The sequence below is a fragment of the Mytilus edulis genome, chromosome 3 (genome assembly GCF_963676685.1).
Source record: "Mytilus edulis chromosome 3, xbMytEdul2.2, whole genome shotgun sequence".
In the NCBI taxonomy this organism is placed as follows: Eukaryota; Metazoa; Mollusca; class Bivalvia; order Mytilida; family Mytilidae; genus Mytilus; species Mytilus edulis.
The window spans coordinates 102943605-102968661 of NC_092346.1; the positions used below are offsets into that span (position 1 = coordinate 102943605).

Consider the following 25057-nt stretch of genomic DNA (forward strand, 5'->3'; position numbering starts at 1 on the left):
CATGGGTAATACCTCCAATATCGGTTTTTGATTTTTCAACCCCAGTTATGTTTGTAGACGAATTTTAGATGTAGGGCACTCATTATTTTATAAGCATACCAACGAACATTCACACAAAGTCCGACTTATTGTCTTAGACGACTATTTTGTCCATTCTTTGCGAGTTTTGTATATAATCTTAAGAACTACAGAAGAGAGAAGCTTTAAACAGCTAAATGGTTAGCTAATAAGACCTATTGTTGGTAAAAACTGATGGAGATAGATAAAAAAAAAAACCTGTAGACAGCAAGCTATGATAAGCAAACGGAATCTACAAATAAGTCAATATTATCGAATATGTAAGTCGTCTCCTTATAGAATTTATTACATTCCACAATGCGTTTTTATTTATTTTGGCATTTTTGCTATAATCTTGAAAACTACCACATTATCATCAATATAATCTATTATCTAGAGAGGGTATATATATAACACACGGTGTCTGGTCTAGTATTCCAGAACACCAACATACAGGCACTCCTTCTTCTAAGATTGCAAACAGTTGTGGAACAGCGTATCGTTGGTAGAAAGCAGTGGCATCAGACAGTTGGACAGTTTTTTTGTGTCACAGCCAAAAGAACTAATTAGCTAGACACGCCTACAACTTACACAACAGGGACAAAATCATCAGTTTGTCTTATTGTCCATCAACTACTTTTACCAATTCAATTTATTATCGTCATGCTTAGCGTAACCTACAGTCGAAAGACAGAGAGGATACCTACCACTAAACAGTTATATCAGTAATAGAAGATCTATAAATAATTTGAAATGACAGAAAATTCTAATCGACTCGTTTTAGGAGTTCATATATCGATTTGATTCATTTTGGTTTGTATGGCTATAATCTTAAAGACTCTAATACAAATGGAAAATGTTTCGTTCTTAACTGATCTGGAAGATGAGATCTATAAACAATTGAGTTGCGAAAACTGAAAGTGTCAATCGACACCTTATATGCATTAGTGCTATTTTTATCCATTTTTGTTGGAGCTGGGTTGGTTGGTTTTTTTTTTTGCCGTTATTATACGAAAAACAATACATAGTGAGAACCAATAAAACAATCAAAGTACTGAAGTACTGAACATCGGATGACCGCAGGTTCTTGTGGATGGTCAAGCGCATGTCACAGAAACAGATCACATCTCTATACCTGAAACTTGGGTTAATTTACAGAGATATTTTTTTCTGATAGAAGTTCGTGCTTGGATGATGAATAAATGACAGGAAATTCAACCTCACCGTAATAACTATTATATTGTAGTGCAAGAAATCAGTATACCTTGGACTATTATACTTATATAATAATAGTCGTAGAGAATACACTGGTTTGTTGTTATATATATTATTAATATTACGATTGCATGTATATATAATTTTCATCTATTTGTATATGATAATTCTATTCTACTATTATTATAGTGCAGTGCAAGTGCATGGTGGACACTCTTCTGTAAAAAAAAATCAAAGCCTTAAAGGCTGTAAAAGCAATTGCTGCCATGTTAATGTTTTGGGGACTTTTATTTTTCATCTACATATATAAGAATTAAACCTGACAGGACATGGTTGTCTAGTGAAAAGCAAGAAGGTTTTGACTTTATATCAATAAAAAAACTTAAGCAGGAAATCATTTTTAATATGTTTTATATTTCACAAGGAGACAACAAGTTTACCAGGCTAAAGTTGGGGGTAATTATGGATTATCCCCTGGTAGTGTTTGTAACAGGGCAATAATTACTTTTATTTATTTAATTTTAACAATTTTCATAATTAATTTAAATTAACCATTCAGTTAAAACATTTCACCTTTCGAGACGCTAATATTGAAAAATGGGACAGAAATAAAATAACTTACAAGACATAAACATGTAAAAAATAAATATATATTTCAGCTTACTAAAAATATTTTCATAGTGTTACTTTGACATCATTTCTTAAAACTAAGTCCCACACATAATTGTTCATTTGATATGTGTCATCCTCATGCGATACGAGAAGTTTTCATGTCGCTAAATAGTCTTCTTGTCGCTTAATTTATTCTACTTGTCCGTTCTTGACGCTTCTTGTCGTTATTAGTGAGACCGCTATTTTTAGATTACAGGTGGTCATTTACACTACACGTATAATCTGTGTAGTGATTTTTATTTTACGATAAATTTATGAATGAACGATAATTTTATGAATGAACAAGAGCACCTGACCTCTTTCTGAAACACCAATTAAACATATAAAATCGTATTTATTAAGATATAATTCAGTCAAATTTTCACCACTAAATCAACAACTGAAATGATTCCATATTTTGTTGAAAAATCGTACAACCGGAGAACAGAAATCGCAGGTATGAAAATGCACTTTTTTCACTGGTGTTGAAAACCCAAAACTAATTTGACTATAATTTATGAATGACGGAAATTTAAGCGATAACAATACATCGGAGTGACCTCAAGGTCATCCTCTGTAATAATGATACTTTTTTGTAAGAATGGACTATTTATACTCTTAACTTTGTTAAAGACTTGTTCTCATCGTTTGTTCTTAACTTAGTCTGACAATTTATATCAAAATTATATCAAATAATGGCAACAGTGGTATACCGCTGTTCAAAAGTCACAAATCGATTGAGAGAAAACAAATCAGGGTTATACACTTAAACCGAGGGAAACACATCAACTATAAGAGGAAAACGACGAAACAACAGAAACACTGAAGCGAAAAAACAAAAGACAATGCAACATACAACGAACTTTTAGTTAACAACTGCCATATTCCTGGTACAGGATATTTTAAGAAAAAAATGGTGGATTGAATCTGGTTTAAAGGTTAGCCATAAATCTCGAGCTTTATGGCAATGTTAAATACACCGCTAAAATGACAACCTTTCGTTCCAATTTTTTTTTTAGTAAAGGTGACATAATGGTTTATTTTTTCTAATGATAATTTGCGGAGTCTGAATCACAGGCCTTTGTCTATGAAAAAAATATTAGCTGTAGACTTTTAATATAGCACTATTATATCAAATAATATAGGTAAATATCTCAGAGACAGGTGTCTGTGATCTCCATTGATCAGCATTTAATGTGTTCTTACTTACTCTTATGTTGATAAAACTATATATCATATATAGGTTTACATCTATTGATTAAAAAAATCTTTTACACATCTTTTTATTCCAATTCTCTGTTAGTTCTAAATTGGTTTCCATTTGGATTATATTGGTCATTTCAAAATAGATTAAATCTCCAGAAATCTGTGAATTCAGATCTCATCGAATTCTGTATAGCATCTTGTTTCTTTGGATCTATATCAAACCAATCCAGTCTAACAAAAGTGTGCGAAAGATAGCAGCTGTGATTAAGTTCCAATGAGAGTATCTATAGCTAACTATTAAAGCATACCTGCAACTTTTCAAAATGCCCATGGGGGTTTTGCATGCAAGATGGCTGCCAGAGTCCTAAAAAACCTTCAAGGGGGCATTGAAATAAATTTTAATGTTGTTTTTTGGCTTCTTCATACTTTTATAAGGCAAAAGTCATTGTAAAATTAATTGTTTTGTTTAAAATTGTGGACAAAATTACTCTTTCAAAATTTCAATTCGGGAGCCTCCTTGGGGGAAATCCCCCGCAAAGAGTGACAGTTGGCAGGTATGTTAATTTCTTTTTTCCTTTTTGAGTTGCCTCTCTTGTCTCATCTATGCACACTTGCAATGCTCAAAGTTTTGTGTCATGATATCTATAAAATATCTTTTTAGATCAAAGATGATGAAATAAAAAGAATAAAGTATTTGGAGTAAACGTTAATTGGACCAGTAACCTAAGTACCTTAGTTAATCATTGTAGACATACATAACTTAACTACATAAAAGATTGCAAGAGAAATTAAAGTTTAGTTACAACAACAAAATACACCAAAAAGTTTATGTATAGAAACTGACGATATGCTAGATATGATATAACGTGATCTTGCGTCTACTGCTCTCTCAACTGGCCTGACTGGAGAAACCCGGACCTAGGGCAAGTATCCACGTGGCTACATTCATTCATAGAAGTCTGTCACTAATAAAAATCTCGATATTCTTGAGGTACATTTGGCAAATATCGTGTTTTAAGTTTCAAAACTAGACGTACAGAACAGATACAACTAGTTAATTATACCCGATTACAGCAAAGGCAGTCGTTTGTGTAGGCAAACTAACAGAACATAAAAATCTGGTGTATTATATTATAACCCGTCTTCAGCAGAGCTAATAGTTTGTTTGTGCAGTCATCACTAACAGAACAGACAAATCTAGTGTATTATACACCTGTCTACAGCAAAGCTAATAGTTTGTTTGTGCAGTCATCACTAACAGAACAGACAAATCTAGTGTATTATACCCGTCTACAGCAGAGGTAGTCGTTTGTTTGTGCAGTCATCACTAACATAACAGACAAATCTAGTGTATTATAACCCGTCTACAGCAGAGCTAATAGTTTGTTTGTGCAGTCATCACTAACAGAACAGACAAATCTAGTGTATTATAACCCGTCTACAGCAGAGCTAATAGTTTGTTTGTGCAGTCATCACTAACAGAACAGACAAATCTAGTGTATTATACCCGTCTACAGCAGAGGTAGTCGTTTGTACTGTTCACTTTTTGTTTTTTTCCTATTACCTATTATCCTCTTTATGTATGAAGATCTATGAACGAATGTCATGTGTAATTAAAATTATTTACTGTCTTTTGAATGGTATAAGACGTATAACAAAATCTCAACAGAAATATGAATGTTCTACTGCTTTATATGAACAATAATGTTTGTAATTTGCTTTTACACAATATTCTTGGTTTTATTTCAACTCTTTAATTTTACGAAGGCCATCATGAGTTAGCAGACGGCGATATGGACTGTTTCACATACGACGACAGATAGACCAACCAACCAAGGATTTGTATAGTAAGATCCTTGGACCAACCGAATAAGACCTATCACCTGGTCTGTTCTTTCCAGGGCCGTAACTAGCCTCTTTTAATAGTGAGGCAAAATATATTTTTATAATATAAACTTTGGGCGAGGGGTCTGGGGGCCGCTTAAGGCCCCAAGAAGCTCTGAGAAAAATAACGCAAAATCATGCATTCTGAGCGTTTCCCAGACTCTTTCTTGCATTGAAACGGCTTAATTAATTTTTAGATATTTTTTTCGACAATCAGGTCCCAAAGCAAAAACAAAGATTCATTTAATTTAAGACTTCTATGTATTAGAGACAACATTAAAAGACCGATATGTAGGATAAAGCAAAAATCGTAATTCTCATAATTAATACCGTATCGGTCTGTCTGTTCTTGTCTTGTATTGTGATTAGACTTTGGTGATTTTTTTCAACCTAATTAGATTGGATTTTTTTATGACTAGATTTAAAAATAGTGACATTGCAGTATTATACTTTAAGTGCTAGTACTGCTAAAGTGCACACTACTGACTAGGGACCATCTTCACCTTGTTTTACGATCTTTATGGTCTGATTAATGATTCTTAAAAAGTATTGTTGAAGACCATCCGGCAACTATCAAGATGAAGAGCAGGAACACAAGCTTTGACCATTGATCATTTGAATTTTTTCTATGCATTGACTTTGTGTGCGATTATGTTCCCATACTCCTTTATTATCTGTTAAAGGGTCTCAATACGACTTAATGCAAGTTTAACCTTTCAATGTAAAAGGTCAAATATGGCAATACCTTTGTTTTTTTTCTTCAAATTATTTGATACCGGGAAATATGTGACCTTACTTTAATTCAAACCATGTCAGCTATCTTGTTTTATTTACAATAAAACAAACTGTTTTGTATTCTTTGATATCAATTTCAATTGTCCATGCAGAAAGGACAATTTTTTTTTGTGTCCACTGAGTAGCATTGCATGTTCTTAAAATATATTTCTCGCACAATTCTGGACATGCAACATTGCAAAACCACGTTTACAAATGAAAATCAACGCTCAGACTATAGTCATAAAGTAGGACAATAAACAATGATAATTAAATGAACAAAGACAAACCCGGAACACAGAAGTACAAACATTGACAAACAATAGACCATCAACATCCAGGGGATACACCAGAGAGTGAGGAGAACTTGCTTCTTGCAAGACACTTTTCGTGAAAACAATTTGATATATGAAAACAACATTTTTTTTCATTTTTTTTTTTTTTTTTTTTTTTACATGAGGCATTTGCCTCATTTGCCTCAATTTAGTTACGGCCCTGAACTTTCATAAGCAATTCGACGGGTGTATGTGTGGAAGATTATCTGCTTACATTTCCGTGTGACCTGAGATCTGTCTTGGTTTTTGTTGGGTTCGTGTTGACCAGGCTTTGGTTTCTATGTTGTGTTTTGTGTTCTGTTTAAATCGTTTTAATTATTTTTGTTGCAATGTCACTGTCAGTTTGATTTCGATTATTGTGTTTGAAAACAGAATGTCCTTTTTGGTATCTTTTGCCTCCCTGTTTTAAGTTTTGTTTTCAAACTCTAGTCATTTCACATATTTATCTAAATATCCAATGATATTTACTAGATCCAGTTTCATAGTTTACTTACACGACGAGAATTGGTTGTCTTTCTTGTTTGTTTTCGATTTGAAAATTAAAGTGTTTTCTTTTTTTGTAAAGGGGGTGGGGTAGTATTTATAAAGATTTTATTAGTAATTTAATATTTTGCTAATATTTATAATCTATTTTAAGTGCTTTGTGAATAATCTCGCATGCGTTGATTCGTTCAATTCAACAAAAATAAAAAAGTTAATCATAGGTTAAAGGTTTACTCTGATTCAATTATTAGTAAATTCAAAGAGAAACACAGAACATTTCTTTTCATTGACTTCCTCACGTCTTCAAAAAATATTAAACTAACCTTTTTGTTAGAAAAATGCTATACAAAATTACCGAGCACCTGCGATTGGCGGATGTTTCAATGCCGTTCCGTCACACAGTTCTAAATTTAGTTAGTCAGCTAGAAAATGTCAATACACAACAGATCATGTCAGAATAAGTTGAGATTTCAACACAATGTCACCGTTTACGAGTATTCTTACAATTTCTTTAGTGTTAGGATTCTTACCTAAGACGAATTCACATTTGAATTTATATCTGGACCCGAAAGAGACATTACGGTTATTGGGTAAGTTGTTGTTTACTTGGTAGTTTCTTGCAATACACATTTTATTTGTTTATTGTCTGCTACACAGCATGGATGATACACTGATGTTAATTTCTTGAAAAGTTACTTTGTATTGTTTCTGAAAAGAATGTTGAGAAATATTTCAACTTAGAAAAAAAATTAAAATACATTTTGTCAAAACATAAAAATGTAATTCTAGCCTGAAATTTACTAAATATTGTAATATTACCATGATTACTGTGTTATAGTAATCTTAGTTATAGCTTTAGTCATGTTTGTGGCTCATTTTAGTTTTAGAGAAATAGAAAACATTGAATTGTTGTGATATTTTGATTGCTAAATTTCAAACAACAAGTGTTTTGACAAGAATAATTTAAGTAAGATTAGATAAATAAAATATATTATTTTTGATAGGTTTGAAAAAGGCTAATTATACATTATAATAATGATATTAATAATAACAAGGATTTGTATAGTTACTTTACAACTAAAATAAAGAATAAGAATTAAGGAATCATATCATTTTTTCAACCTATTTCGTTCAATAGAATATTTCTAGTATTACAACATCAGAGATTACATCAGATAAATAAATGTACATTGTATTACATCTATTATGTAAGTTTATTTTTATGAAACAAAATTGTATTTTTGTACATATTAAAATTTATAGCTGTAATATTCTAAGATTTCTTTTTTTATTAATACATGTATCTCCTATAAAAAATATATATTTCTAACGACTGAACTAGATGCTGCTCTTACTTGATAAAGTATTAATGGGTCAAATATTTCATTGAAAGTTGTGCTTTTTATTCAAGTTTTCCTTTTGTGCATCTCAAAGTGGAAATGTTACAAAATTGAAAAGAAATTTAAGAAATTTATACATGTCCATTGATGTTCTGGAGTGTAAAAATAAATAATGACTTTTTACATGATATTGAAAAGGCCACAAGAAGCATTGTTTCTTTTGCTAAAAAGGAAGCCTTTTCTTTTAGCAATTAAAGATATATTTATTTATTTATTTATTGGCTTTAAAATTTTGCAAAATATTCATATAAAAGAAACATTCTATCATTTAATTTAAACTCGAAATTTTATAATACTCATGTAATTCCTTTTTATTTCTTAAACCAAATAATGACCATTGCACTATTTTTTATTTTATTTGATTATTTCAATCTAGACAATTCTAATTATTATGATTTTATCATAGAAAAATTCTTGACTACATACATGTAGTACATATATATACTTTAGAACAGTTGGTATATGTGTTGGATATAACATAAAGGTTGGACAGATCAATCCAATTCTATACATTTACTATTGTAATGTTTTTTACCTCAAATTATAGATCTTACACAAAAAGCTTTATCCAAAATGCATGTTAACATCTTTATGTTGGCCATAATTCAAAAGTTTCCTGTTGGGATTATTAAAGTAAAATGAGTTTAGAATTTCCTGCTCACAATTAACCAATCTTCATACAAGTACCTAATAATTTAAAACCTAAGTTATTATGACTACATATTGTCTAAGTGCTTGTAAATTTCTGTTAAATCTTGATCATTAATTTTAGTGTGTGTGGCACCAGCACTTGTATCTGAAAAAAATAACCTATATACCTTTGTATAACATTAAGGTATATAGGTTATTATTTTCAGAGACAAGTGACTGTGGTTTGTATGTGGGAGGATTGAAAGAAAACAAAAATTGCTTTGTTAACAAGAACATTTTTTTTTATTCTTGTTTTATTTATCCAGGTCCTCTTGACTAAATACCTTCCTTTCCAATGATTTTGATATACATGTTTATGATCTAAAGCATTGTTATATAATTTCTAACATTTTATATCTGCACAAAGTCATGTTTATTTTGTGTAGATTGTCATGCACATATTTTTGTTCAGGTGGCAAAACAAGTTATATTTTTATAAATCTTCAAATTTTCACTGATTTATGATTTAAATTTCTGAAATTCCTTTTTAACATATGTATGTTCATGCAAAAAGACAAATAAAATTAAGGGTTTCTGGGAACTAAGATGTATGCTTATGTGAATCTTAAGATACGAATATAGAAAAAAGTGTGAAATTTAGCCCTCTGTCCAGCATGCAGTTTTAGACTTATAGCTAATGTCAGTAAATTAAAAGAGATTATTGAAATTCAATGAATTAATGTCTGATCAGCAACTAAACTTTGTTTAACAAAATCTGAAGATTTTTTTTTGTTAAAACAAATCTGAACTATTTAGGTGATCCAGATTTTGACTTCTGACTAGTCTGATCTCAGAAGAAAAGTCACAATCTGTGTCTGCAATGCTGCAGGCATTTATTTCTGGAAAAAAAACCCAACATATATATACATATATACCTTTATGCGGCATATACAGCAACAACTAAATTCAGAGACAAGTGCCTGTGATGCAACCACTTAGTAACATGTTCTAATGTAGTATTATAACCAAAAATGTACATGTACATCTTTTTGGTTTTATCTTCAGTCCACATGAAGCAATCATTAGTTTCATCACTTAAGTATTGAAATTTTTCTGCAAGGAATCCATGTTCTAAGTATACACCAGAACTGGTACCTGCCACCTCAGGCAAAACATATTGACAAGATAAATGAAAAGTGAACCATATACTTTATATTCAGGTTGCACTATAATAAACAATTCTTCTTCTTCTATTGTTTTTGATGACAGAAAGTGGTCAGATTTTCAACTTTTGCCATTCAATAGACTTAGTTATGCCCTTGATTGATTGGACATAACATTTTGTGTTTTCTTTCTATGAGATAACTTATAAACTTTTCACCTATGCATTTAACATTTTAAAACATTGTTTCAGAAGACAAAATAGAGATTAAGTTTGATATTGTTAATTTTCTCTTCTACAAAACAAGAGTATAAATGGTCCTTGATAGATTGGAAAATGGCACTTTATATAGCTTATGTGCAATAACTGATGATTTTTTCAGCCAATAATTTTCCAATTTGTATATATAAAGTTTTAATAACAAAATGGAGGTCAAGTTTGATATTAACTATTTTCACATGTTCTGCTAAGACAGGACATTTGGTCCTGGATAGATTTGAGCATAGGCACAGAACGTGGCAGGTCAAACAAGCTAGAAAATTCCTCACATTATAATACATCAATTTTATTTGTACTGGCTGCCCTCTTACATTTATCAATGGTTACCTAAAAAAAATAACAGAAAACATAGATTGCTGTCAATTTGACAGTAATTATACAACCGCAAAAATTAAAAAAAATTTGGTCGTATATTGGTATGACATTGGCGTCGTCATCATCGTCGTCTTCGTCCGAGGACATTTGGTTTTCGCACTATAACTTTAGTTTTAGTAAATCTATGAAATTAAAACACACGGTTTATGACCATAAAAGGAAGGTGGGGATTGATTTTGGGAGTTTTGGTCCCAACAGTTTAGGAGTTAGGTGCTTGAAAAAGGGCCCAAATAAGCATTTTTCTTTGTTTTTGCACAATAACTTTAGTATAACTAAATAGAATTTGTAAACAGAAATCTATGAAATTTTAACATAAGGTTTATGACCACAAAAGGAAGGTTTGGATTGATTTTGGGAGTTTTGGTCCCAACAGTTTAGGAATTAGGGGCCAAAAAAAGGTCCCAAATAAGCATTTTCCTTGGTTTTTGCACAATAACTTTAGTATAACTAAATAGAAATCTATGAAATTTTAACAGAAGGTCTATGACCACAAAAGGAAGGTTGGGATTGATTTTGGGAGTTTTGGTCCCAATAGTTTAGAAATTAGGAGCCAAAAGGGTCCCAAATTAAACTTTGTTTGATTTCATCAAAAAATGAATTATTGGGGTTCTTTGATATGCCAAATCTAACCATGTATTTAGATAGCTGCGTCCGCAAATAGTCAAAAAATAACATAAGGACCTAAGAGCTACGGTTCCGCAGCTAGTATTTAGATTCTTGATTTTTGGTCCTGTTTTAAATTGGTCTACATTAAGGTCCAAAGGGTCCAAAATTAAACTGAGTTTGATTTTAACAAAAATTGAATTCTTGGCCTTCTTTGATATGCTGAATCTAAACATATACTTAGATTTTTGATTATGGGCCCAGTTTTCAAGTTGGTCTAAATCAGGGTCCAAAATTAAACTTTGTTTGATTTCAACAAAAATTGAATATATGGGGTTTTTCAATATGCTAAATCTAACTATGTATTTAGATTTTTAATATTTGGGCCGGGTTATCAAATTGGTTCACATTGAGGTCTAAAGGGTCTAAAATTGAACATTATTTGATTTCATCAAAAATTGAATTCTTGGGGTTCTATGATATGCTGAATCTAACCATGTTTTAAGTTTAAGTTCTTAGACCACATTCATTCTGTGTCAGAAACCTATGTTGTGTCAACTATTTAATCACAATCCAAATTCAGAGCTGTACCAAGCTTAAATGTTGTGTCCATACTTGCCCCAACTGTTCAGGGTTCGACCTCTGCGGTTGTATAAAGCTGCGCCCTGCGGAGCATCATTTTTTAAAGTAGACCTATTTCCTATTTATGAATGAAGCTATGATATAGATGTCAATGAGATTGTAACTAAATGACACTACACAATTAAGAAATTAAACATCTAGAGGTCAAATCATACCATGTCAAGAACATTTCTTGAATGAGAAGGTATATTTTGGGTCTTATTATATCATATTAAGTTTTTGTGTTTGTACTTCGAATTGTATTTTCTGATGGATTTAGGAGACTTAAAAAAACATACAATGATTCTTACATAAAAACACTAAATTCTGTATAAATACATTTGAATAAGACAACAACAAAAGAATGGCATATATAGGTATATATACATTATAAGTAAAACAATTCAAGTGATTGTTAAAAAATACTTAATGTATAAATAACTCTTTTGAGCAAAGTTAAGAAGGCTGTTAAATGCTTTTAGTACTTTAGAAACTTGACTTATTTTATAATCATGTCTTTGCCAATAATGTTTTGCATTGCCCCCTTCAGCTGCTGAACTTTAACTTTATTTCACTGAAAACTACCACATGATTTTTTTGGGGAGAAAGGAGCTTCCACTTTTTACATGGAGGTCCCTTTAGTTCTTTCTGTAAAACAGTTTGTGTCATGAGTATGTAGTATAGAGGCCAGGGGGATTTATGAGAATGATATGAATAGTTTATTGCAAGGCATGGCATGGTTATTACTAATATTCATACTGGAATGATGTAAATTACAATGGAATTGATTCACTGAAAGAAAATGAACCTTATATTCTCATTTTTCTGCTGTTATTTGTAAAATTTATGTAATAAGAGATAAAATTTATTGGCAGCATGTTTCAGCTCATAAAAGTTTGCTGTATAACACAAATTTAAGCTGTTTTCCTACATGCTGTAAATTTATTCTTTGTATGCCAACCATTACAATTTGCACTTGCTTGGGAATTTAACTTCATTCAATAAAGATGTACAACATAATTGATATATTTGGGATCATTGGAGAAGCTATCATATGTAGACAATTTTGTTTTCATTTTGGTTAACACTGAACATATGATATTTGTATTGCAAACATGTTGCAGATTGCATTGTCCTCATTCTGTTTTCTGCAATAATCCATTCATAGAAATATATATGTGATTTAAAGGTAACACTCTATCATGCTATATAGCCAATTGTGCTATTTAACTTGTACATTGTACAAAACGTTGTAGAGCTAATCTGCCAAAATTTGTAAGGTTCAGTGGCGGATCCAGGGGGGGGGGGGATTTCTCATGGTTGGAACCCCACTTTTTTTGGACAGTCAATGCATTTGAATGGGGACATGTAGTTGAAACCCCTTCTTTTTCCTGGGTTAGGACCCCCCCCCCCCCCTTTTTAAAATGACTGGATCCGCCCCTGAGGTTTGACTTTCTTTCCTGATATTTTAGTGTTTCATCAAGGCATACTAAATAAATACAACTAAACATTAGGGAGCAGCAAGCTGTAAAAAGGTTGTCTGTTATTAAAGACTAGTGTTCTCCCCAGGATTTTATTGATATGGCTGTGATAATGGCTTGTTTAAAATTTTCAATAAAGGCTAACATATAATCCTAGATTCATTTGATAGAAACCTGTTTTTTTCTCTCAGGAATACAATTCTCCCTTTTTTACTTTTTTAAGGTGGTTGCCTATAAAAAATGCTATTTAACAATTGAAATATTATTTATTTACTTTAAATATGTACTTCTTAGACTGTAAATTGACCTTTAGATATCTTTCTGTTGATTCTCTTGGATGTTGGTTTGCTGTCTCACTGACATAAACCCTTAATCTCCTATTCCTCTCCTGAAAAATTTGAAACTTGATCAATTTTTAGCAGTATTCTGTGTAAATTTCTTCAGTTTCTAGCCCACTTCTAGAACATGTGTATGTACTGAAGATATAGATCTAACTTAATGTATAAATTTGAGGATTTATGAGGGCATGCAGCTACAAGTACAATTATAAAAATTATTAGTCAAACACATTGTTACTGACTAAAAATGAATGAATGAATCTAGATGTATGTTTTTTTGGGGGAATAGTTTTATGAAGGATTTGGTTGATATTCCATGTTCAGTATTGTCTCTGAAAGCAGTCATCTTCTACAACAGAGGCTGGGTGTCTCCTCAACACATAACACATTAGACAGGTCTACCTAGTGATGGGTTTTTAGCGTGCATCTGCTAAACTATTAATAAAACTCATGTGAGAACATGATGTCCATACAATGTATCACACCCCTTTGTAGTATAACTCATGTGACAACAAAATGTCCATATCACCCCCCTTAGTAGTAAAACTCATGTGAGAACATAATGTCCATATCACACCCCCTTAGTAGTATAATTCATGTGAGAACTTAAAACCTCCATATCACACCCCCTCCTTAATAAGTATTATTTGTACATGTTAAGTTGAGTGCTACATGAAAAATGTATTGGACTTTTGATTACAAGCACTATAATTAACCTGTCAGTACCAGAGTTTACAATCATACAATATGTAAAGTGTTCATTTCAATAATCTCAAAGTTTGGATAGCTTTTGTAATCCTTTACATCAATATACCATTTTGTTTGAAAAGATAAACCAAATTTCTGACATGTATTGTTAGTTTATAAGACCAAACATACAAAATCTGTCTTAGAGCTTGTTTATGTAATTAAACCTTCCAATAAATATTTACTTTACAAATTTTAAACCTGATAACCTCAGAAAACCGTTAATAGAAAAGACACATTGAGAGATCAATAAGAGGAAATTATAATTTTGATTGACTTGATTTAAAATTGATAGCTAGTATATTTACAAGTGAAAAAAATCAGCTTATCTCAAACTAAATGAATTGGAAAAAAATATCTATAGCTGAAATCATAGTATATAGCTTTACCATTCTAGCATATAGCATCATGCATGTTAGTGATTTGATTCTGAAATGGCAAAATGTACAACAAAAGTTTTGAAAATTGACCGTCCATTTTATCATTGCAGAAGACAGTTTTTTGGTTACAATTGAGGTTCTTGAAGTGTTTCTCATTTAGCAGACAGAATACGACAATGTCCATTCATGATCTAAGTGGACAGATTTTTCTCATTTAAACAATAAATTCTTCAGACACACTGTAGGCCTTGAATAACATGTAAAGAAATATATCATTGGAAATGAAAACACCTAACTATATATCATGTGATATCTTTTTGTAAATCTTTATATAATGTAAAATAAGTGTTGAATTTTAAACCTGATATATCTTTTGGGCAATTATCAGAAAATGGATCTAAATCTATTAGCCATCAGGTCCATTTCAGTGTTTAACATCAATCTGATCAGCAAAAATTCTAACCCTGAAACAAAAATAAAATTTGCAGACTCTTTAGCATTATTTAATTTTGTAAGAATAAAATCAAATGATGTCTTCTATCTCTAGTGAGCTATTTTACTGATGTAGAATTTTCTGTTGATATTTTATTCTTTATTACATAGTATGATAGGGTTACTGGGCAGAGTGTTCTAAGTTGCTACTACTGTAATCACTAGCCAGTCAACACTTAGGTGAGTTCGAACCCCGCTCATGCGGGTACACTCGACTCCAATCTTTATTGACTAAGATTGTCAGTTTTCCTATCGAAGGTTGAGGTTTTCTCTGGGCACTCCCGCTTCCTCCATTAATAAAAAACTGGCCGCCATGAAATAGCCAAAATGCGGTGCTTAAAAGTGGTGTTAAACACAAAAAATAAAAAAATAAAATCAACTTTTAAAAACAAAGCAATTTTTTTGACAAATTCACAAGCTGATATTGCTCTAATTTCCATAAAATTTTACAGTGCTAATTTCATGATGAGTATAGTACAATGTTTAGCTAGCTATAAAACCAGGTTTATTTCACAAATTTTTGTAACCTTATAAAAGGACAAAGTAAAAATGGATCCTTGTTGCACATGCTAAAACATATTATGTAATTATTTTATAAACTTCACTAAACTTGTATGACAGATTCCCCAAATTTTTAATTATGAAAAGACAGGTGTTAACTCTCAAGTCAGTATCATGTTTTACTGCACTTCAGGGACAAGTTTTTATGCATGTAAAATTATTTCATAATTATTTATTAGGTGAAGATCTAACGTGAAATAATTTTCATATGCAATAAATATTTTTTATAGACAGTAACTTGAACAAAGTCTTGACATAGAAAAACCAATGAAAAGGATTCTAACAAAGGGAGTTAATTTAATACCAAATTATTTTTGACCGTTTTTTTTACAAACTTTTAAAATTTGATACTCAATTTATATTCTGAATTGCATTACAGAGATAAAAGAAGCTTACATTTGCATATTAAATGGTAGCTATTCTATATCATTTTAAAGGATAGCTATTCTATATCATTTTAAAGCATAAGAAACTTGACAAGATACAGATCTTGAAATGAAATAAGTTTTATAGAGTAGATGCAATCTTTTATATAAGATGCATGATCTTGAACAAGTATCTTTTGACAAGATATTTTACAGTTTTTTCCCTATCCTTATGGCAGGTAATACACAGGTGTTTGGAGATATAACTTTAATCTGGTACATTTAGGGTGGTAGTGTGATTAAATAAATAATTACCCCTCTTAAGCATGGCATTTTTGTGTCTTTTTAATGATTATATAAGTTTTCTATATTTTTTTCTATTATACTTTTTTGATAGTTTTGAGATACATATATGTCTTTTTGCAAATTCTATATTGGTATATATATCTTGTTAGAAGACAATACCAGCGATATAATCATATTTTCTGGTATATATCAATTATTTAATTGACAATTTAAGTGATAATTTTGTTCATACATGAGAATGAAAAATGTAGTGATTTTTAAAGAAGAAAGTGACTGACTGAAATTAATAGTTCATTTTAAAAATCTGACGTCATGTCAGATGACCTGTTGTGGAGCCAGGAAAAGTTTACAAGCTATTGAATACTTAGAAAATTGTCAATCTCTAAAGTCGAATAAGAAAACATATGTGTTTTACTACATACTAGGACATTTTTGTATAAAAAGAATAAATGGAAATAAAATAAGTTATCTCAAGCAAAAGGTACAGATAATTAGGTTGAATAGAATGTATTAAAGATTTATAAAAATGGTCGTCATTATTTTGCTATAAAAGTCTAATCATGGGCTACTTATTTTGGTAGATGATCTTTCACAGTTTCCTTGAGAGAGAAAAATTATAAAATTACAGAAACATTTGACAATGAATTATAGGACATTTGGAAACTAATATGATAATTAGCCACTAATTTAGACCATTTTCCTTGAATAAGATATATTTTACATTAGTGGTATAAAGTTAGCAGCTATTATCTTGTCTATGCTGAAGACATCTTGGAACCTTCACTGATACAGCATTAGGAGAAAGGCAATATTGTACTGAATTAATATGAAGTATGATAAAGTTTATTACTTCAGTTTTTAAGTCCAGTTTTATCTATATCATTTATAGGATGAAGAAAGTATGTTTTTATGTAAATTTTCAAATAAGTGCATACATAGACCACAGAAAGCATCCGTAGTTCAACAATCACAAATAAGGCTGTTATTTTTTCGGTTTAATTGTTTCACATTTTGTTCAGCCTTTTATAACTGACTATATACAGTATGGGTTTTACTTTCCAAGGGGGTGTTATTTGGACTCGAGAACTCAACTTTATCAGTCAGAATTTGAACAGAACGTTGACTTTTAACAGTGCTTATTTGTTTTCAAGGGGGAATTTGTATGAACCCCCTGGCTACGGGTATGTTGTAGGATGTACAGTGACCTATAATTACTTAACTCCATGTTAATTGAACTCTGTAGGACAGTTGTCTTGTCAACATATGTTTGTTCTTCATCTGGAAACTTTGTTTAAAACATTCTACATAATTCCTGTTAGGAACAAATAACAGGCTATTATTTGAACTTGGAATTATTATTAATTATGGAATTTGCATAATTTCTTGTGTTTAAAATTTTTGATAAATTCCATGTAATATTTGGTATTATGATCTTTTGAGCGGTTAATAACACTTTCCATACAATGTATTTTGGTTAGATAGTGTTGTGCGCAGCACAGTACATTCTATTGAATAATACTATCTTCTTTGTAATAGAAAGTGTTGTGCGCAGCACAGAACATTTCAGTACAGAATAAACGTGGAATTTTATTGAAAATTTCAATAACAAGAAATCAAGCAAATTCCATGATTAAAAATAATTCCAAGTTCAAATAATAGCCTGTTAAATATTCTATACCCTTTATTCCATTAGGAACAAATGCTTTAATATTTCATACAGGATGCTCTTCATGGTCTTTTTCTTCTCTTGTCAACAATGGTCAAGTGTAGTCCTAGTCAATAAGTTTAAGTCATATTTGGCATGTGGGTACACCAACTCAGATGAGTATTTGTCCATGTAAACTTGTTTTAATGACTTCAGCTTGTGACCTATTGACGATATGTCAACGATTTGGGCGAGTACGTGTAAGCAGTAATTGCTATGTATTATACCCTACAACTGTTATTAGTTAAACATGTTCTGTAGTTATCAATACAATGACATGTTGTTAAATGTACCCAGTTAACTCCGTAGAATTCTATTGCCTTCATGGGGATCACCCGCCATGCTTTCAAAAGTTTAATCTGCGTATCGTTTGCAATCCAATGATTTTTTCATTGATGGCTATTGTTTAACACTGGAGGAATTACACCTGCAAATTTCAAGTTGTAAAATCAGAATATGTATCACATGGATTTATTCACCAGGGATTCCATTAAATATCACCTGTAATGGGGAAAATAAGTGGTGTTTTCTGTAAAATCTAAATCATTTATATTGAAAAAATTGATTCACAATCTATTAATATTTTATTTGACATCTTGTGAAATTAAGATTAAATGCTTTCCAATACAGTAATGATTTCCCATAACCCATGATTTCCTAAGCCAGGCATAAAATGTGCAGTTATACTAGGTAGACAATGGGGAGGATAACGAAGGGGCCAATTCAAGGGGAGTCTTAGAAAGAATTTATCTATGAAAGCTAAACATAAATGATGAAATAGAAGATGAAGAATGGTAAACTGCCTTTACATTATACTGCATTCAGACCAATCAGATTGCCAAATTTGGGGTTATGACCATTACTCAAGTGTTTTCTTCATAAGTTATTCCTGTTAACCCAGCTTCTGTATCCCTGCTAGTCTAGCTACTGTACCAACATTGATATCAACAACTATATCCCTGTGCCTTTAACGGAAATGTTTAATTTAAAACAAAATTCTTTTATAAACTTTACCATCAACCTTTGTTTAGCATTTGATGAAATAAATTAACCAATATTACAATTTTGCAATTTCCCATATACTTTTCTGAAGGCACCATGCTTTACCCTTATGTTTATGTAACAGTGAGAGTCGATTGGTCAATAAGCTCTTTAACACTAATTGGCTTTGGTCAACCAGCATAACTCATTCATAAAAAGGAAGTAGAAACTGGTCTATAAATGATGAACTTTGTATTCATAAAAACAAGAACTCATATAGATTCATCCCAGTTTTTAGAGATACAGCTCACAGGAGATGAGAACATTAACCTTGCAGCATGGTGTTGGTGATTCAGCCACAACATACATGACATAGAGAACCTAAGAAAACCAAATTATATGACTAGTATGAAAACAAGGGTAGTAGGTTCTATATATATGGAAAAAAAAGGATAGTTAAAATTTTTTATGAAATAACACACTACCAAAGATAACATTGAAAGTATAAAGATACGAAAGGGCTGTCTGAGTCTTGACCAGACAGTCATATTTGGTGGGGTTTAGCACATCATTTAGCCATACCCCTCTAAAAATGTCAGTGGCAAACAATAAATTAAAAAAGTTGTCTTTAAAAGCAACACATAGAGGTAAACACTTTGAAAAGTTTATGATTGCATATAAAAAGATTGTGCACTATCAACTTGCCTCTATAAACTAGATACTTTTGATTTTTGTCCCATTTTCATTTCATATCATGTAAATATATAATTATAAGAGTAGAACTGGCAACTTATACTGACTTCAATTTTGTTATCACAGAATTTAACAAAAAGAATTTTAAAATACCAAATTTAAAATATGGGGAAGAAGGAATAGAAAAAGAAGTAAGATAAAATTGTTAAGGACACTCAGTATGTCTGTTAAAATGTCTGGTTAAAGCCTGTTTACACAACTATTTTGCAATATTTATGTAAAAACTTGAGTAGTTTCAATTGTAAATCCCTGATTTCAATCAAATATTTATGCATGCTATCTTCTAAAAATGATTTAAAATTAGACTCTCAAAATCAGAAATCTCAATCAGTTGTGCAAACATCTTTTCATAATTCCTGTCAGTTAAGTTATAAATTAGTTATCATTTTAAGTGAAAATATATGTTTTTGAATTCAGAGGGTTGATAAAAGTTTTAATTACACAAATCTCCTACACAAAAGGTCTTAGAGATACAAAAATGTTTAATATTGTGGTATTATTATGAGATTTTAAGATTTCATAGAATCAAAACATGTCCATTATATTTCTTTTTTTATATCCCTGATGAGTTTAGAAAATTTAGTTTTTTTGGTTGCACCTGGATAGATTGTATTATTTTGAATGAATTATTATTGTAAACATTAAATATAGCTCTTAAATCAGCTGATTAGTTATGAAGCTTTTCAAATAAATCATTCCGTACGTGTATGCATTGGCATTTGTGCACATGGATGACACATTATTAGATTTTATAAATGTTAAACAACTTTAACAATTCTGTTGCAGATCTTTGATTTTCTCTATCCGCGAGTCTCTATCACGTTTAATCACAACTTTTTAAAGTGAGCAACTTTGAAATAGACATTTGAATACTGTAATATTTGTATATTTGAATACTACATCTTTTATTCTAATTTTTTTTTTTTTAGTTTTATTTTGCTTTGTTTTTTTAAAGAGGGGGGGGGGGGGGACTTTGTTGTTGTTGGTGTATTAACCTCATCTCATTTTTTTTTTACCTCAAATTATTTGCAAGTATTTAAGATTTACTGTCTGAAAAATGAGAACTGGCCATTTAACTATCTGGTCAAGCTATTATCTATTTATAAGCATAAAATTGGCAATGAATATTCAACTTGAATTCTTAACCATAGTGATGAAATTATTATTAAATAAACGTGTGAGGAAAACTGCTTTTATATAAATAAAATGTTGAGTTCATTGATGAAGAGGAGAAGTTCATGTCTTACAACACTTATACATAGTAGTTTAGGTAAACATGGAATATCAGGTCTGGGTTAATCGGAGCACTCTTCGCTTCACTTAACTTATTCGTTAAACACATGGTGTATTTGTAATGACGAGGAGGTATTCTTCATCATGGAACATCTTTTTTATCCTACTGACACTTCCACGCCATCTCACATGTCAACATTTTCTACACTTTTTTCCCATTGAATAAAACTGCTGGTATGTTTTTGTATGTCTGTTTAAGTAGTTAGGTGATTTAAATGAGTTAAAAGATTGAGGTGCTCTTCAAAAAAAATTTAAATACATAAAACATAAGTCATAATAGATACTCCTATTAAATGATAAGATGAAAGTAAAGGAGATTTTTGTACATTATTCTATAGCATATATTAAATTAAACTAGTTTACCACAAAATTGAAATAAATTTATTTAGTATGTTTATAATAAGTTATCTCCCCCTAGTAATCTTAAGAAATTTACATTTATTTTATTAATGGACAAAGCCTGACATAGTATAACACAAAGACACATTAACTGTTTAAATATTAACCATCTTTTACCTTCATTTTGTACTGCTGGTTTTGTTGACTGTGATATGATCAGTAAATAATATTATATAATATTACCATGATTTGATCAGTTTTAATCATGAATGTTTTTCTTCCTCCACAATAATACATGTGTGTCTGTAGAACAATACCTCCATTTTAGTTTAAAGATGTTAACTATTTATATGTAATAAAAAGACTACATTCAAATGAATCCATATATTAATCTGATAAAACAACAAATTAAGTAATATAACTTGGCTACTCTCCATTATAATTGCTTATGGTGAAAAAGGGAGAAATTGTTATATTTGATTTCTGGACCTAGATGGAGATTTTTTCATTTTTATTTTATTTTATGAGCTGTTTTGAACAAATTCTCAATGCATTTTTGTAGATTTTTTCAGAAAAACTTTTTTTTCCTTTTTTTTTCAACCTAATGAAGCACTCATACAATTGATCTTGATAGAAGTGTTTTCTTCACCATTGAATCAAAGGTCAAGGATCTTCTGATTACTTTCCATAAATAGAATTATCCCCTTCCATATTTGATAATTCTGGAAATAATTTGATGATATAATAATTATGATTGATTTTTACCCCCTGAATTGATCTCATGAATTTATATTAATGTCCAGATTTGGAAAGAAGTGACTTAATCAGTCTCCTTTATCAGAAAACTAGCAAGGAAATTAAATTTACCAATGTTTTACATTGCTATGGTAACTGTGGAGTTGAAGCATTGTCACTCTTGATTGATAACCAAATTTAATACACCCAATGCAAACATCTGAATGATGAAGATGAATCAAGCAGAGTTGCCTCAACAGGACCTTATAATGTTCAGTTTTGGTTGATTTAATTATGAATAAAATATTAGTTTAGTTGAGAATGAGTGGCATTCACAGTGGAAAGTGAACCTGCATCATTTGCTACAGTCATTTTTCTGGTGTTTAATCCATTTTATTTTCGATTCTTAAATTGTTTTGTACAAGATTATAACAAAACAAACAGCCACATTATGACTAACATGTAAAATGTAATAAAGGACTCTTACTATCATGTTAACTGGAACCAAATTCTGATTTCATTACATTAGTGAGTTGTAGATGATTGAAAATTAGAGAAATATTTTTTTTTCTTCAATTTTTGTATTACACTGAAAAGTGTAGAAATTTAATAATGTATTGAAAGGGTAATGGACTTTTAGAAGATGTGTTTGAGTCATAATTGCAAATGGATTAACATTATGTTGTTTGAAAAGATATTTAATTCGTAGTGCATATCTTTAAGACACTAAATGCAAATTAAAAAATCACCTTGCTTCCTAATCTATCATACTTTGCATAAAATATAAATCAATAAATTTGGAAAGTCTTTTTTGGTGTATGAATTTTTTTTTGTTACAATGTCTACACTAAGGACTATATTTGTAGATGACGAAAATTAAAGGAAGATAACTGTGTTCCCAGGACAATGTATTTTAAATGATAATTAGACATACATTAGTCTATGTCAGCTTTCCATTATTAAGATGTGGTGTGTATAATTCAATGAGACAACTCGCAATCAGAGTCTAAATTATGTACACAATGTAGAAATATAGGATATTTATTCTCCAGCTTTCTGCAAATACCACTTTAAAATATTAAGAGCAACTTTATATAAAATCTTAAAAGCACTTGGTAAAAATGTCAAACGGTTCTTAGGTTCTAATTCCTCAATCTCTAACTAAAATACTTTCATTTTAAAAATAAAGATCGTTTTTCTAGCTATTAATAATATGGTGAATGACTATTATCTCAGTACTGTGACAGTGATTTTAAATTAAAAATTGTTAGATAAATGTTGAAATATTGACACATTTATAAATGAGACTTAAAACTGACACGTTTTGTCCTTTCAAATTGAGCGATATGAGAAGTATGTTTATTTTGTTGGGCATTAGTTGAAGAGAGGGTTTATTGACAAAACTATGTGAAAATTCTTTACATTGTCAGATGATCATAAAGCCATCTTGTAGGAGATCTCTAAATAATCCTTCACAGGATCTTCTTGTTTAAATATGGTTTTATAATGAAACTTTCATTCCATAGGGGACAATATTTTCTGACAGTGATTTAATCAATAGTTAGTCATCACAGTTTTCACAATAGTGTAAGGCTTATGAAAATATAAACTTTACAATTTAAATAACAAATTCTACCCTATGCACAAAAATGACAAACAAAATCTCTTTTGTTAATTTTATTTGATGCATTTTAGTTACTCTGTGAAATATTACTACTACTGGTAACAAAGAAGTAATAAGTTTTCAGTGTTATTGACCTGGTTTGACCTTGTAAACTACAAAGTATCGTCTAGTTTCCTTGTGTTTGTCTATCAATGATCTGTTCTTACTTTTCCATTATATATGATACTTTCCTTTATACAAAATTTTATGTTGTGTTTCTTCTCTTGTTTGGTTGTTGTCTCTTTGGCGTATCTACTTTAGTTCCCCTTTTCGTACATTATCATCTGTGTTATTTCTGAGATATGTTTTTTAAGGTAATTTACGATGTACAATATTGCAGTATACAGTTTGCTATAGAATCATTCTTAGCAACTCTTGACTAATGTTTGCATAATTCAAAATAATAGGTTACAATAAGATTGGTGAAGAATATTGGTTTTTAATAACCATCACCCAAACAGATGCAGTTGAGATGTTAGTTACCTCTAAGTACCGTAATTAAGACACTACTTTGTTCCTAGTCATGACTTCTGGTTCAATATTCATTGGATTGTTTGTTTCTCTTCTTTATAGTTCATATTTATTTAGTTGCAGCAAAATTCTGTCATTCAAATATATCAGTCCTATTTTCGGTATAAAAAAAGAGTTTTTAGATGCAGATGTAATTTTCAATGCTGTTAAGTTAAAATTCATGTACAACATGAAGGTTTCCTCTGTCACTATAAGTAGTTGCAATAGTTGATTCCTGCAGTAATTGGTTTGGCATTTATGACTTTTGGAAAGAATGTTTAAGTGAAGTTTTCATTGCTTAATTCATGAATAGTTTAAGCTTTTCAGGGATGTAATATAGTAAATATTGAAAAGTTGACTTGCACTAGGTTTTGTTATAAATGACTTTGTTGGACTTTTTGATGATTTCCTCTTTGGTTTACTTAAAGTGCTTTCCATACACTTTACATAAAATGATACTTTTTAGAAATGCATATCATACAACAAATAAATCTTTACTGTAAAAAAATATATTAGCAACTTTTAAGAGTACAAAACAAATATAAATAATAGATTTGCATGTTGCTTGCTTTATCTAATCTATTACAGAAAAGAGGGGTTGAGGCTATATCAACAATTCTAATATATGCAAAATGAAAAAAAAATAGAATAACAGTACTGTTCACAGCCCCTATTGATTGTTTGTATGACATTCCCTCCTCAAAATGTCCTAAAAAATACATACTCAGGACCA

The 25057-nt window shown here is 30.5% G+C and overlaps 1 protein-coding gene across 2 annotated transcripts in view; it reads left to right on the plus strand.

Annotated features, from left to right (window-relative positions):
* Positions 1-7010: 7010 nt before the first annotated feature.
* LOC139518049 (tyrosine-protein kinase RYK-like) overlaps positions 7011-25057 on the plus strand; it is a 55381-nt gene continuing 37334 nt past the window's right edge. For both annotated transcript variants that reach the window (XM_071309697.1, XM_071309698.1), the window contains exon 1: positions 7011-7195. In XM_071309697.1, the coding sequence (XP_071165798.1) occupies positions 7084-7195 (112 nt within the window). In that variant the 5' untranslated portion in view covers positions 7011-7083. The remainder of the gene's footprint in view (positions 7196-25057) is intronic.